The 17,225-nt window shown below is 36.7% G+C and overlaps 1 protein-coding gene across 50 annotated transcripts in view; it reads right to left on the bottom strand.

The window, feature by feature from the left end:
• PBRM1 (polybromo 1) overlaps positions 1 to 17,225 on the bottom strand; it is a 106,794-nt gene that overhangs the window by 68,484 nt on the left and 21,085 nt on the right. For 33 of the 50 annotated variants that reach the window (XM_086367551.1, XM_086367554.1, XM_086367552.1 and 30 more), the window contains 7 exons: positions 16,397 to 16,540; positions 15,087 to 15,203; positions 12,471 to 12,539; positions 11,341 to 11,439; positions 8,212 to 8,294; positions 3,912 to 4,007; positions 3,226 to 3,317 (listed from right to left, as the gene is read on the bottom strand). In XM_086367551.1, coding sequence (XP_086223677.1) covers positions 3,226 to 3,317; positions 3,912 to 4,007; positions 8,212 to 8,294; positions 11,341 to 11,439; positions 12,471 to 12,539; positions 15,087 to 15,203; positions 16,397 to 16,540 — 700 coding nt within the window. The remainder of the gene's footprint in view (positions 1 to 3,225; positions 3,318 to 3,911; positions 4,008 to 8,211; positions 8,295 to 11,340; positions 11,440 to 12,470; positions 12,540 to 15,086; positions 15,204 to 16,396; positions 16,541 to 17,225) is intronic. The other 17 variants (XM_086367573.1, XM_086367576.1, XM_086367577.1 and 14 more) reach the window with 1 other exon arrangement.

The raw sequence follows: 17,225 nt of genomic DNA, 5'->3' as shown, positions 1-17,225 counted from the left end.
TCTTTTCCATTAGAGATTTCCTTTCTAAAGAATTATCTCCTGTCCTTGGCTTTACCATCTTTTATCTAACATCTCTGTTTTTCTTATTATTTACTTATCTTGGATGCTTGTTAGTTCACTAACTTTCAGCTGCTTTTCTTTCTGAACAGAAGCAGTCAGAACTATAAATTTCCTTCTGAAAGTATCACTTTAGTGGCACCTCCACTGTTTTTGATATGTATTATTTTCATTATTGTTACTGTTCAAATTTAAGTAATTAAATTTGTATTACAATTACTCCTTTTAAAAATTTATTTTTCAAAAAAAAAAAAAAAAAAACCACATAAGCAAAAGATCGTGAAGCCTGTGAAAGGTTTCTGCTCCCCAAGTTGGTGGAAAACACTAAGTTGGCAGATTGGATTTTTAAATAAAGATTAAAAAAAAAAAAAAAGTAAAAAATTCTTTTTCATTATTAGTTGCTATCACAGCCATATTACAGTCAGAAGTATGGTCTGTATAATACCTGATCTTTCAAATTTGAAATTTGTTTTATGGCTAAGTACATGACCAATTTTTGTAAATCTTCCATGTGAACCAGGGAAGAACATGTATTCTCCAACTGTAGAATACTTGCCTGTTAATAACCAATTTGTTGTGGTAGGCTGAATAATAAGCCCCCACACAAATCTATGCTCTAATCCACAGAACTTGTGAATATTACCTTAAATGGCAAGAGACTCTGCAGATATGATTGCAAGGAATCTTGAGTTTGGGAAATTATCCTGGATTAATCTCTAGGCACTATAGGATCCTTATGAAAGATAGGCAAGAATGTCAAAGGAAGGAGATGGGGTGACATGTAGAGATTGAAATGCTGTGTTCTCAATGCAGAGGAAGAGGCCATGAGCCAAGGAATACAGACAGCCTCTAGACACTGGAAAATGTAAGGAAGTCCATTATCCCCTACAGCCTCCAAAAGGATACCGGCCTGCCAACAACCTGATATTAGATTTCTGACCTTCAGAGCTGAAGGGAATAAACTTGTGATGTTTTAAGCCACTAAGTTTGTGGCAATTTGTTTTAGCAGAAATAGGAAACAAATAAACTTTTGAGGAATTATAGTCAAATCTTCTCTGTCTCACTGGTTTTTTTGGCTGTGTATCTAGCAATTGATAGAAGCAGGCTCCCACTCTAACGGCAATGTTGTCTCTTTCTCCAAGAAGTTCTATCTGCTTGCTTTATATATTCTGAGCCCTTTTAGGATTTATCTGCCTGATGCAATAAACTTTTTAATCAGTATAAGGTAAATCCATTTTATCTTTGGAAATGCATTGTTTGAAAGTCCAGTTTAGCAAAAGTCAACATGACTAGCGTCTGGTTATTATTTGCCAGGGGTATCTTTTTTACATTCCATCCTTTTACATTCACTTTCCTGTATATTTAAGATGTGTCTCTTGTAAGCAGTATATAACTTGATTTTTTAAATACCCAATCTGGAACTGTTTTAATCGGCAAATTCAGGCCACTAACATTTATTTCAGATGTAATTTTTGGAGCTGTTTCTCTGTTTCCATTTATCACATTTCTTCTATGTTTCTTTTTGCCTTCTTGCCTTATTTTGTGTTGGTGGGAGAAGCCTGGAAGTTTTATCTGTTTTTCGTATCCTACTGTCCACCTCACTGCTCTTCTTAAAGTAACTTCAAGTACGTGCTGTTCTCCACCTCCTTCACCACCCTTCAGGGAGACACAATGTGGTTTGCCTCTAAAATGAATAACCTCAAGATGCCAAGCCACACTTTCAATTCTTATGTCTTCTTTCCATCAGCTTTCTTGTTGCTCCAAGATCATGAGTTATCCTTTCTTTGCTATTTTCACTGTACCTAGCCCTAAAGCTGTTTCCAGGAACAGGAAGCAGAAAACCAAGTATATTAAACTTTGACTAAATTAAGGATAAACAGGTTCTGAAGAACACCCTGAAGGATCTACAACACACAAATTTGGTTGGCATCTACTTTGTTTTACTCCCTGAGCTTACTAAATAAGAATCCTCTTGTGACAAAAGTACTATTTATTAAGGGAAAAAAAAAAGCCAATAAATGCTTTGTAAGAATCTTATAAGTGCTATGATTTTCCTTCAATTTGTTATACTACTATAAGGTTAATGAAGTAACCAAATGCTAGAAGTGTGTGTCACTTCTATAGTTGGCAAAAAAGAAAGCTAATGAAAAGAGAAAAGTTTCTTTCAATTTTTGATAAGGACTGACTTAAGTTTAAAAAAATATAATTCTGTAGATGACAATCAAAAACTTAAATTCATACTTTAGTAGTCTACAGTAATTATGAATTTCTATAGATTTAGTAGAAAATAAAAATACAGCTAGAAAAATCTTTTGTGTCACACTTGATTATAAAATCAAGAGTAATTTCATAAAACAAATTTTATCTCTACATATAAAAAATACCATAAAATAAAAAAATATTACATCGCACTTAGGAGGAAGACAGAAAATACACCTCTATAGCTGTTCTTTGTTACTCCTTTATGAAGTGTGTGCTTTTACTCGAATTTCTAGTGCCCAATTATTTAAATGAAAGTTTACCATAATTTACAGCTATCTTTAAATCATAAGCTCCAGGTGAAAAGACATTCTAGTCTACTGAAAATGTAAGCCAGTGACCTGGAAATCTAAAGTGACGTGAATGTCTTCCTGGGATTTCCTGACGGTGTCACTAGTACTTTGGGCTCTCCTGATGACTCAGTGGTAAAGAATCTGCCTGTAACGCAGGATTTGCAGGAGACACAGATTCGATGCCTGGGTTGGGAAGATCCCTTGGAGGAGGAGATGGCAATCCACTCCAGTGTTCTTGCCTGGCAAATCCCATGGACAGAGGAGCCTGATGGGTTATAGTCCTGGGGTCACAAAGAGTTGCACATGGCTGAGCACACACATGCATGCATGACTAGCACTATTTACCATCATAGGTTTGAAACCAGGATCTGCTAAGGCTATCAAAACAATTGTTTTTGCACAAGTATTTATTTACTTAGATTCATGCTTTAACACAAAATAAAGCAGTAGTAAGTTCTTAATAAGTTTGACAACCAAGAGTGCAATCAAAATGTAACAAAACAAGTGTGTCCTCCAAAAACAGACAAACTTCCAGCCAGACCAAAATAACTGCAAGTTTCCTTAAGAAGAAGGATTCACTGAGATGACACATAACTAGTCACAACTTAATGCCTACCAGCTAAAGCAGCATCCTCTTCACTTTCTGAGCCATACTGAAGTGCCATGGTAATTGCAGATAAACGACCCCCTTGGACTGCTCTTTTATTACTACAAGGAAAAAACAAGCAATTAGAAGGCAGGGAAAGATGTTGTAATAATTCGGTTACTTTACAGGAAACAGGAACTGTTAATAAGGCATTCACATCAAAGAAAGGGTTTCTATTCAGCTGCCTACTCAGTTTACTTTGTACTTTTTTATATCCCCCACAGTCAATCTTAACCAAGAAGACTAAGTTTTTGCTCAGAAAAGAGGGACTAGAGATAGAAAACCCTTAAAGCAGGCTACTTGCAGCACTATTCCTTTTTTATGAAAAATAAAGATTCATTCATAATTGCTGGTTAATTCTGAAGATGCTCATATTTTAACAATGAAAATAAAATCTATTATGAACACAAACTCTTTCAGTATTTTACGACACATTTTACTGGTAATTTTAAACACTACCTGACGCACACTTTCTGCTTAAGCATTTCTCAGACATGAAGTCAGGCCTACTATACTTTTTAAATAAATATCTGACAACAAAGTTTCATAAAATCAGCCAACTACACTCAAAGATATTACTTCAAGATAGTCATCAAGAAAATGCTAGCATGCTTATCCTCATAAACATGGGTCAGCTCTCAGACACTCTCTCTCACCGGTAATACTTGCTAGTGGGATTTCTCTCTTCACCAAGGCTGCCTTTACTGTGCGAAGGACCTGTCAGCCTGGTTGCAGCCAAATTTGATGAAGTCCTATCCAGAGACAAGGTTAAAAAAAACTCAGAAAACTAACAGCTGAAATCATAATGCTGGATAAACAAAAAGAAAACAACCATTTTCTTTTTCTTTTCTTAAAAAAAGATACACTCTGGGACTACCCTGGCGGTCCAATGGTTAAGACTCAGTGTTTCCACTGCAGGAGGCAAACGTTCCATTCCTAGTTGGGGGAACTAAGATTCCACATGCCACGGGGCATGGCGGGGAATGGGGGAGGGAAGACTCAAATACTGCCGAGCCTCTACTATGCAGGAGTCTTTGCTCCAAAATCTGGGACTCTGCTACAAACAATAAAAGATGGACAGGGTGCGGAGAAAAGGGAACCCTCTTACACTGTTGGTAGGAATGCAAACTAGCACAGTCACTATGGAGAACAGTGTGGAGATTCCTTAAAAAACTGGAAATAGAACTACCATACGACCCACCAATCCCACTCCTGGGCAAACACACCAAAACTGAAAGAGAAACCAGAACTGAAAGAGACATATCTACCCCAATGTTCACTGCAGCACTGCTTACAATAGCTAGGACATGGAAGCAACCTAAATGTCCATCGGCAGATGAACGCATAAGAAGTTGTGGTACGTACACAATGGAATATTACTCAGCCATTAAGAAGAACACATTTGAGTCAGTTCTAATGAGGTGCATGAAACTAGAGCCTATTATACAGAGTGAAGTAAGCCAGAAAGGAAACACCAATACAGTATATTAACACATATATATGGAATTTAGAAAGATGGTAATGACGACCCTACATGCAAGACAGCAAAAGAGACACAGATGTAAAGAACAGACTTTTAGACTATGTGGGAGAAGGTGAGGGTGGGACGATATGAGAGAACAGCACTGAAACATGTATATTACCATATGTAAATAGATGACCAGTGCAAATTCAATGCATGAAGCAAGGCACCCAAAGCGGGTGCTCTGGGACAACCCTGAGATGGGGAGAGAGGTAGGACGGGGGTTCAGGATAGTGGGACACATGTACACCCATGGATGATTCATGTCGATGTATAGCAAAAACTACAATACGGTAAAGTAGTTAGCCTCCAATTAAAATAAATTAATTAAAAAAAATTATGCTTATAGAAGTTGCCAATGATCAGATGTTAAGTTAGAATATGTTGGCATAAGGGCATTTTTCAATTACTGATATGAAAAAACTTGTTTCTGCTGAATTAAAAAAATTGAAGAGCAAAATCTGGAACTCTGAGCAAAAAAAAAAAAAAAATACACCAGAGTTGATCCCAGACAGTTTATGGTTACTGCAGTGACCAGAGGATCCAGAAACATAGCAAATGTCAAAGTCAGAAAAAAGCTACAAAAGCAGCCACTCGATCTTTCCATTTCAGGTAGAAGCAAATGGAATCCTAGAAGTAAGACGTGTCCAAAGTCACAGTCCCAGCACAAGATAAGCTAGAATCTCCTGACATCTGGCTAAATACTCTTACAGTGAAAATATATGCATCTACTATATAGATGCAAATATCACAATATTATAAGCATACTTTGTTTCATCATGCTTTGTTTTATTAAATGTCACATATACTGCCTTTTTTCTTTTTCTTTTTACAAACTAAAGGTTTGTGGCAATCCTAAATCGAGCAAGTCTGAGCACCACTTTTCCAAAGGCATTGGCTCACTTTGCGTCTCTGTCCCACATTTTGGTAATTCTTGCAATTATTTCAAACCTTTCCATTATTATTATACTTGTTGTGGTGATCTCTGATGCTATCATTGTAAATACTTTGGGGAACCATGATCCATGATCCATGCCCATGTAAGACAGTGAACTTAATAAATGTTGTGTGTGTTCTGACTGCTCCACCAACCAGCTATTCCCCCATCTTTTTCCTTTCTCCTCACTCTCCCTATTTTCTCATACACAAGAATACTGAAAGTAGGTCAATTAATAACCCTACACTGGCCTCTAAGCATTCAAGGGAAAGGAAGAGTTGCACTTTTTTTCCAGTTTCAAGCAAAAGCTACAAATGATTAAGCTCAGTGAGGAAGGCATGTTGAAAGCTGAGATCAGCCGGAACTAGGCCTCCTGCACCAGTTAGCCAAGTCACAAAAGCAAAGGAAAAGTTTTTGAAGGAAATTAGAAGTACTACTCCAGTGAACACAGAAATGATAACACAGTAAGACAGCTTTATTGCTGATAAGAAGAAAGTGTTAGTGGTCTAGACAGAAGGTCAAACCAACCACAACAATCCTGTAAGCCAATGCATAATCCAGAGCAAGGGCCTCTCTTCAATTTGATGAAGGCTGAGAATAAGTTAAGGTGGGGAATAAAAGTCTGAAGCTAGCAGAGACTGGTTCATGAGTTTTAAAGAAAGAAGTCATCTCCATAAAATATAAGTGCAAGGTGAAAGAGCCAGTGCTGATAAAAAAGCAGCAGCCAGTTATCCAGAAGATCTAGCTGAAATTATTAATAAACGTAGCTATACTAAATAACAGATTTTCAATGCAGATAAAATATACTTATCATGGAAGAACAATCCAAGGCTTTCACAACTAGAGAGGAGTCAGTGCCCAGCTTCAAAGTTTCAAAGGACAGGCTGACTCTCTTGATAGGGCTAATGTAGCTGGTGATTTAAAAGTTGAAACCAGTGCTCATTTTACTATTCTGAAAAATCCTAGGGCCCTTAAGAATTATGACAAATATACTCTGCTTGTGCTCAATAAATGGAACAACAAAGCCTGGATGACGGCACATCTGTTTACAACATGGTTCGCTGAATATTTTAAGCCTGCTGTTGAGACCTACTGCTCAAAATTATTTCCAAAACAGTACTGCTCATTGAAAATGCACATGGTCACCTAAGAGCTCTGATGGAGATGTACAAGATTAACGTTGTTTTCATGCCTACAGACACAATATCCATTCTGCAGCCCACGGATCAAAGAGAAATTTCGACTTTTAAGTCTTATTATTGAAGAAATACATTTCATAAGGCTATAGCTGCCGTGGATAGTGATTCCTTTGATGGATCTGGGAAAATTCAACTGAAAACTTTCTGGAAATGATTTGTTATTCTAGATGTCATTAAGAACATTTGTGATTCATGGAAAGAACATGAACATCAATAGGAACTTAGAAGAAGTGGATTCCAACCCTCATGGGTTACTTTGAGGGGTTTAAGACTTCAGTGGAGGAAATAACAGGAGATGGGATAGAAACAGTAAGAGAACTGGAATTAAAAATAGAGCCTGAAGATGTGACTGAACTGCTACAATCTCATGATAAAACTTTAACACTGAGGAGTTACTTTGTATGGATGAGCAAAGAAAGTAGTTTCCTGAGATGGAATCTACTTCTGTGAAAATGCTGTGAAGCCTGTTCAAACAGCAACAAAAGACTGAGAATATTACATAAACTTAGTTGATAAAGCAGCATCAGCATTTCAGAGGACTTACTCCAATTTTGAAAGTTCTCCTGTTATCCAACAGCATCTCATGCTATAGACAAATCATTAGAAAAAGAAGAGTGGACTGACGTGGGACACATCATTGTTGTCTTATTTTAAGGAGCTGGCACAGCCACCTCAAGTTTCAGCAACCACCACCCTGATCAGTCAGCAGCCATCAACAGAAGCAAGACCATTCACCGGCAAAAAAGATTACAACTTGCTGAAGGCTCAGATGATGGTCAGCATTTTTAAGCAATACAGTCTTTTCAAATTAGGGTATACACACAGCTTTTTTAGACCTAATGCTACTGCACACTTAACTACAGTATAGTGTGAACATAGCTTTCATATGCATGGGGAAAGCAAAAAACTTGTGTGACTCACTTTAGTGTGATATTCGCTTTACTGCAGTAGTCTAGAAATGAACCCAGTTATCTCCAAGTTTTGCCTATATATACATGTATTATATGTAATATGCATTATACAAATATGATATACAAATATTTACACACATATTTGTACAAGGCAATAAAAGTACATAGTGGTGTTAAATTTTAAAATTTGTTTCTTTTTAAATAAAGCCCTTCAGCTACAATGAAGGGACTGATTAAGAGTTATTTAACCCTATTCTCTTCAGAATCATATTAGCAACTGTAAATATAACCTTGAAATGCAACATCTTGTTTTTCACTATATTGATTTCACTAGCTATTTTGACAAATAATAAAAGCACAAGAACTTTAAACATTTTTTTAACCTACCTCATTCGAAGGCTTGACTTTGTCATTTCATGTTCAATTTCTGCCTTTTTCATATAAAATATTTTTTTAATAGAATTTGCATCCTGTTAAGATAAAATTACTTAGCTTAGAAAAAGTATAGAAAAAAATGGGCAGTTTAAAATGCCCTCCATCACGTACTGGACACTTTCTATGGCACTCCTTGCATGTGGAGTAGCCTTCCATCCAACATGCAGACAGCTGCATCCTCTAACCTTTCCACAAGCTTTCAAAGCATCTCCGTAATTAAATACAAATTGAGAAGCCTCTCAGCTCTTCCACAACTAGCCAGCTGAAAGATAAAGATCTAATGCTGAACAGGGAAAAACCGGGGTGAGAATACAATGGACTCTACCTGTGTACACTAACCTAAAAATTGAAACAAAAGTATACTTCTAAGATTAAAGAGTAGGCACATAAATTCTGGATGAACATACTTGCTTAAATTAATAGCATATAGCAAATTCAGTTTCCCTTCACTCCAAAATTTAGTTTAGGACCATTAATCAGACCGAAAAGCAAAATTCTTAATTGCATCAACAACTGGTACTATACTACTCAAATCTCTTATCAAGGATTAACAATACAAGGACTTCATTCTTGATTTTCACTCAAAGTTCCTTAATAAATGCAAGATAAAAATTAAAATTAACTACCAAAAGCAACTGAGTCAGCATTCCGTAAATCTAAATGACTTTATTCTCAAAAGGTTTTCTGAGCACCCTTTGCTAAGTTCCCAGTGATAAATTATTAATTTGAGAAATTTCTACAAGCAACAGTTCATTACAGTTCATTTTGTAGAAGGACTACAAAACTTCTAGGAGAGAACTGCAAAGCAATGAAAGTCATTTTACATTGTATACGATACTATACAGAGTGACTTTTATATCAATGAGGTTTAAATGAAGGGACTATATCAATATTTAACTACAAAGTGGACCAAAAATGAACCTTGTGTGGAATAAAAAGAAACATAGGTGAATGGTTTAGAACCAAGGATCTATAGTCAACTGATTTTCAACAAGGTTGCCAGGACAATTCAACAGGGAAAGAACAGTCTTTTTAACATAAGGCACTGGATGAACGTGAACTCCAACCTCACACCTACCTCACGTATATAAAAATAAACTCAAAATGGCTCAAAAATCTAAATGTAAATGCTGCTGCTGCTAAGTCACTTCAGTCGTGTCCTACTCTGTGTGACCCCATAGAAGGCAGCCCACCAGGCTCCCCCATCCCTGGGATTCTCCAGCAAGAACACTGGAGTGGGCTGCCATTTCCTTCTCCAATGCATGAAAGTGAAAAGTGAAAGTGAAGTCACGCAATCGTGTTCAACTCTTAGCGACCCCATGAACTGTAGCCCACCAGGCTCCTACATCCATGGGATTTTCCAGGCAAGAGTACTGGAGTGGGGTGCCATTGCCTAGAACAATAAAATTCTTAGAAGAAAACATAGGTATAAATCTTTGCAGCCTTAGATTAGGTAATGGTTTCTTCAGTAAGACATTAAAAGCACAAGAAATCTAAGAAAAAACAGACAAATTGGGACTTATCAAAATTAAACACTTAATTAAAATTGAGAAGTTTTTTTCTTGGGCATGGGGGGGATGGGATGGGGGGTGGGGTGAGGTTGGGTAGGGGTCCTGCAGCACACAACATGTGGGATCTTAGTTTCCCAACCAGGGTCTGAAACCCCTGCACTGGACTGCCAAGGAATTCCCAAAATTAAAAACTTTTGTGCGTCAAAGGATATCATCATGAAAATGAAAAGACAGTATATAGAATGGGAGAAAATATTTGTAAATCATATGTCGTCTATTGTTTAGATGATAAAAAGAAGTGTAACAATTCAACAATAAAAAGACAGTTAACCCAAGTTAAAAGGGGGACTAAAAATCTGAAAATTTTTTTTCAAAGAGTAAGAAAGGCCAATATGCACATGAAAAGATGTTCAACATCACTAATCATTAGAAAATGCTAATCAGGGGATTCCCTGGTGGCCAAGTGGTTAGGATTCCAGGTTTTCACTGTTCACTGAACTTGTTGGCCCCAACTACAATCATGGGGCACTGGCAAGGAAAAAAAAAGGCTAATCAAAACCATAATGAGACACTACTTCATACCTACTAGAAATAAAACAAAACCAAAAATAGAAACTAGTATTGGTGAGGATGTGGAGAAATTACACTTGCACATTGCTAGTGGGAATGTAGGTGCAGTGGCTTTAAGAATAATTTAAAAACAATTTTAACCTCAAAAAAGTTAAAAATATAGTTTACCATCTGGCCCAGCAATTTCATTCCAAGGTACGTATTCAATAAAAATGAAAATATATGTGCATATAAAAACTTAAACATGAATGTTCACAGCAGCATTATGTATAATAGCCCCAAAGTGGAAGCAACTTAAATGTCTAGCAATTGATGAATGAGTGACTAAAACATGATATATAGATTTAACTGAATACTATTTGGGAATAAAAAGAAATACATGATACAATAGGAACACCTCGAAATCATGATGCTAAGCGAAAGAAGCCAGTCACAAAGGACTACAAATTGTAAGGTTCCATTTATATGAAATGTTGAAAACAGGTAAATTCACAGAGATAGAAAGTAGACTGGTGGCAGTTGCCTAGGGTTAGGAAGACTGGGAATGGCAACCCACTCCAGTACTCTTGCCTGGAAAATCCCATGGGTGGAGGAGCCTGGTAGGATGCAGTCCATGGGGTCGCTGAGAGTCGGACACAACTGAGCGACTTCCCTTTCACTTTTCACTTTCATGCACTGGAGAAGGAAATGGCAACCCACTCCAGTGTTCTTGCCTGGAGAATCCAGGGACGGGGGAGCCTGGTGGGCTGCTGTCTATGGGGTTGCACAGAGCTGGGACATGACTGAAGCGACTTAGCAGCAGCAGCAGGGAGACTGGGAGGAGATGGACAGTGACTGCTAATTCATTGTGGTGACGGCTACACAACTCAGTGAACATACTAAAAGTCATTAAATGATACACTTTGGGTAAAATGTATGGTATGTGGTTCTTATACAAAAATATTGGCTCTAAATTAAAATCTGTATTCTTATCAATGAAAGCAACAACAACAAAACTAACCTTGAACACTTGAGAACCAGGCTCATTGTAAGTTTTGGCATTTTTTGCTAGGAGATCTATATCTTTGGCCATTGCGTGAATACTCTTGTAGCTTCCATTCTATAGTAAACAATAAAATACAGCAGTTATTCTTAAAAGACAGTTAAGCAACATGACCTTAAAAAAAAACTCCATATATTTTTAAACTCTCACCATACTCTTAAGACTTTATTGGAAAGTACATATGTGAACAACATATAAAGTCATCTCTTTTATAGACTATTACTACTGTCCATTTACAAAGAAGTTTTTGAGATAGGTAACAAAACCAGAGCTACATTATTCTCATAAAAACAACTTATATTTAAAAAAAAAATCAGATAAAGTAAAAGTTGTTTTATTTACCAAATATACAGTGTTTACTCTGGGCCAACCACTGTTCTAAATGTTTCATGAAAACTAATTCATTAAAGAGTACAGACATTGGAGTGAGACTATCTGGATTCAAATCCTAAGCCTTAAAAAAAAAAATCCTACCTCTTCTCATTAGTTGATGACTCAGGCAAGTGACTTACCATCTCTGTGTTTTCGTTTTCTTATCTGTAAATAACAGTATCTTCCTCACAGAGGTGTTATAAGAATTAACTAGCCAACACAGAGCAACTGTACAGCAAGTCTATCTATACTGCTGAAGACACAGGGAGGGGGAAACAAAGAGGACAGAGCATTTTCACTAACCTTACACTCTTAATGTTTGTTGTAGTTAACTTTTACTCTGAAATATCCTAAAACTATTTGGAAGCCAATAAAAATAAACAACAAGCCTTTCATTGACAATGTACCTTTCACAATCAAAAATGTCCATGACCAATGTGCTTTAATTTTTGTCCTGAGAGCAAAACTTACTAAAACTATAACACTTAAGTCAATGAAAATTTTGCTTTCCTTCCTACAGAAAAAATGCAAAAGGGATGCTATGCTGATTCCTCCAAAGCTATACTCAGTAACACCTCTAATTTGTTTACATTACATTGCTATTAATAACAACTCCTTACAGAAATATCCGCTTCTGTTCTTTAAAAGGCCTAAAAAATGACCATAGGCCAATATGCCCTAAACCACATATTTCTACATATGGTACACCTTCATACCTGTATCCTCTGGGCAATGGTCTTGAGATCTATAGGCTCCTTAATAATTGCATAATAGTCTGGATATTGCTGAAAAACAAAACCCAGGCATGCTTAATAAGTGCAAGTATCCAGCTAATGAGATAACAAGGAAGTACAATGACCATCTGTTAATCAATTGAGCAGCTTTTGAGATAAAAGCTAAAGACACAGTTGTACAGCATATTTTCTGTTATACTTGAAGCAGAAATCATTTGATTTTTACAAGCTTCATGAGATACCCAAGAGCACACTGTAGGACCTTACAGTTACTTTTTGGTTATATAACTAATATACCACAATTTAATGTTTTTAAATTTCCTAAATCCACAGATCACACAATTTTATATTTAAGATCCCAAGATATCTATGTGGGGAAATGAAGCAGAGGTTTTCAAAGAGTTTATTATAAGATCTTTTAATTTAGCAATCTATAACACAATTATATCCTATTTCATATGAAATACTAAGGACCTATAAGAAATCAGGGTACAAAATTATTTAGTTGCTAAGTCACGTCTGATTCTTGTGACCCCACATACTGTAGCCCGCCAGGCTCCTCTGTTCATGGGATTTCCCAGGCCAGAATACTGGAGTGGGTTGCCATTTCCTTCTCCAGGGGATCTTCCCAACCCAATCTCTATTCCTGACTGAGCAGCTTCACTTTTTACAGAAACTGTACTTTTATTTCCTTACTGTGGTTAAAAAAAAATACATAAAATTTACTGTTTAACCTTTTTAAGTGTACAGTTCAGCAGCTTTAAATACATTTACATTATTGTGCAACCATCACCATTATCCATCTCCAGAACTTTTCATCTTCCCAAGCTGAAATTTCATACCCTTTCAACAATAACTCTCCACCTTCCCCTCCTTCAACCCCTGGAAATCACAATTTTACTTTTTCTTTCTATGAATTTGGCTGTTAAGTACTTCCTAAAGAAGTATCATACAATATTTAGAAAAGTACATACTTCCTAAAAGAAGGATCATACAATATTTGTTCTTTACGACTGGCTTATTTCACTTACCATGATGTGTTCAGGGTTTATTCTTATTGTAGCATGGGTCAAGACTGTCATTCTTTTTAAAGGCTGAGTAATACTCCACGGTGTTTATATACTACACTTTATTTATCTATTCACATATCGAGGAACACCTGAGCTTTTTCCATGTTTCAGCTATTGTGAATTATACTGCTAGGAACACGGTTGTACAAATATCTCATTAAGACCCTGATTTCACTCTTCTAGGTATATATCTAAAGCTGAATTGCCGGATCATATGATAATTCCATATGCAATTTTTAATGAACTGTCATACTGTTTTTCTTTTCTTAACATTTTAAACATATGACAAACATAAACCAGTATATTTTTTCTAATCAGATTCACACTTCAGACAGCAGTGTTCAGATACCCTATTTCTAATGTCATAATTGTCCTACAACTAGTGTTGTTGATGACTGATGGGTAAAGCTACACGCCACCTGTCAGTCAACAAACACTTCTTGCAAGCCTCTGACATGCTGGGTTCCAACTACATGACAGGGACACAGAAGAAAATATGTCAGAGTCTTCATCCTTAAGAAATTCAGTCCTTGTTCTTAAAGAGAAAATGCTCACAAGGAGTTATAATGGAGTACTTCTTAAAGTATGTGTACAGTGGAGTACCTCTGAAAGTATGTCCTTATCCAGAAATACAAGAATGTGAAGGTCATAGAAATTTTTGCAGTTCCAAAAGCTAAAGTGGAACATCAGCTATGTTAATTGCTCTTTGGGTGTGAAGACACATGGGGCTCTAACACTTTTAAAGGGTTCCACTGGTCTAGAAAACCTCTTCCATGTTGGGGTAGAAGAGTAGTTATCAGGAAGAAGTTAATTATCTTCCTCTCATTCTGACTCTTGAGCAGAGAATATTTCTTCTCTTTTATAAATAAAAGGTTTAATTTATGTGCTTATTTTATCACTTAAGAATCATGAATCTAAAAAAAAAAAAAAAAAAAGAATCATGAATCTTAGAAACAACCTACAACGTGGATAAATCATGAAGATACTAGGCTAAGTGAAATAAGCCAGACACAAACAAATACTGTATGATTTCTCTTAAATGAGGTACTTAGTGTAGTCAAGTTCAGAGGAGCAGAACTGTGGTTTCCAGGAACCGGCAGGAGGGAAAAGTAGGGAGTTCCTGTTTAATAGGTAGGAAGATGAAGAAGTTTTGGAAAGAAATGGTTGTGACAGCTGCACAATAATATGACTGCACTTAACGCCACTGAACTTTGTACTTAAATTGGTTAAAAGGTAAATCTTAGATTATTGCATATTTTACGACCACAAAAATGAAAAAACAAACAAAAACAATTTCTAATCATAAAACCAAACACACAAACAAAAAATCTATAACCTTTTGCTGAAGTAAAATGACAGAACATATCCTATATGCTTACTGCTGAGGCCATGAGGAGGATCTCTCGGCTACCTCCAACGCCTTCCATTACCCTTACTCTATTTACTAAGAAGTAAGAGAATTTATGAAGTACTTAAAAAAGAATAAAATCAACACTTTAATCCACTTGTCTTTAACTACATCACTTACCACTTTAGAAGGCAGCTTCTGAAAAAGTTCGCTTATGAGACGTCCTGATGGATTTGTGGCTACAACTATGGCTTCAAGAAGCTGCTCCAGGATCTCCTTCAAGTAACCTGGAGAAGACTGGAAGTACGGGAGTATGAGGAATGAGAGACGAAAGGAATAAGAAAAATCCAAAAGTAAATGCCGATATTAAACAGCTTCTAAAATTTTAAAGCCAATTTAAAAGAGCAACTTCTAAACTTACATTAAGTACAATTTTCATGAATATCACACTTTAGACTCACAATAAATATTCAACATATAAGACAAGTGATTAGCTGAGACTCCCCTACCACACAGCTCAGAGAAGAATCAATGTAACACTGATGAAAGCAGACTAGAATATTCATATTTAAGTCATTTACTTACTAGTTAAAATGTAACACCAAAGTTAGCTTCAAAGAGGAGAATTATGTCCTATAAGCAAGATTCCTCTCCTCCCAGCCCAACCAGTTACTCTGGAAACGTGTTGCAGATGACAAAGACAGCAGGGTGTATGAATGCATTCACAAAACTTATTCTCTGGATGTCTATTTAAAGTTGCAGAGGAGAGATACAATTCCTTTTACTGTTCTTTTTCTTCTTTTTAAACGTGTGCACTCAATCAGCAAATCAAATATTTTCAGTCCCTACATGTCAGGCAGAATCTAGATGTCTGAATAGGTGAGCAAGGTGATAGCTTTTTGGAGCTATCATTCTACTTGAGGAAGACAGAGAGTAAACATATAAACTAATACTAGACACTTATTCCACATACAGTGATAAAAACTGAAGATCACACAACAGCATGATATGATGATGGGAAAGGAGGAGCAGAGAGCAAACAATCTGATAGAGTGGTTAGGAAAGTCTTTTCCCAGTTTACACTGGGATGTTAGAATAATGCAAAGGAGATAGTCACAGGCAGAGCCAAAGGAAGCAGAAGCACAAGCAACTGCAAAATTCCAGAGGCAGGAAGACACGTGACATGTTCTAGGAACAGAAACCAACCTAACCCACAAAAATATTCCTAACTAAGGTGATTCCATCAACTTTGCAACTTTCAATCACAACACAGCCTGCCTTTACATAATACCTCAATCTAACAACACTGGTTGTCCCAGATCCCTTGTCATTGGAGTGGGGCTCTCTGGTTGTGTGTCTGTTTACCCTTCCAGTTACCAACACGACTGCACAGAAAGCCTAGCTGCAACAGTGGCCATGAGAAATCACAAGCAGGGGCCTTGTCAACCTCCCAGCAGCCGATCCATCACCCATTCCGGTGGCACACGTACTCCTTCCGTCACTGCGCCTTGACTGTCTTGCCCGTCTTCATCATCATCTTCGTCATCTGCTTCTCCCTTCTGAACAAACTCATTTCTTGTTCGAAGGTACAAATCCCAGAGTTTGCAAGCAGCTTTATATTCAGGAGAATCTGGCTGTACATTAGCAAAGAGAAGAGGAAAAGATATCACTTAGCATTTTATTAGAAATCAATGACTATTTCTAAAGCATCCTGTTCCAACAGATTGGTACACTAAGATATAACTTTGAAAACTATCACAAATTTTAAAATTCTTGTAAGTAAATGATACGTGGGCCTCAATTCTCTTCTGAAAAACTAAGTGTATGTTTTAAAGGCATTCTGAAATCAAATAATTTTATTAATTCTATTTATGTCCTATCTCATTACAAAGAGCCTTGAAGAATATAAATAATTTGCTAAATTAAGGGTAATTATTACTAATACACTTTGCATGAACATTCATGCAAAGATGGGCTCAATAAAGGACAGAAATGGTATGGACCTTAGAGAAGCAGAAGATATTAAGAAGAGGCAGCAAGAATACACAGAAGAACTATACAAAAAATATCTTCATGACCCAGATAATCACAATGATGTGATCACTCACCTAGAGCCAGACATCCTGGAACGTGAAGTCAAGCAGGCCTTACGAAGTATCACTATGAACAAAGTTAGTGGAGGTGATGGAATTACAGTTGAGCTATTTCAAATCCTAAAAGATGATGCTGTGGAAGTGCTGCACTCAATATGCCAGCAAATTTGGAAAACTCAGCAGTGGCCACAGGACTGAAAAAGATCAGTTTTCATTCCAATCCCAA

The sequence above is a fragment of the Bos grunniens genome, chromosome 22, assembly GCF_055505025.1.
Source record: "Bos grunniens cultivar Pamir isolate PY7600 chromosome 22, Bosgru_T2T1.0, whole genome shotgun sequence".
NCBI classification, from domain to species: domain Eukaryota; kingdom Metazoa; phylum Chordata; class Mammalia; order Artiodactyla; family Bovidae; genus Bos; species Bos grunniens.
Note: the sequence above shows the minus strand (reverse complement) of the source record. Positions and strands in the feature narration are given on the sequence as shown.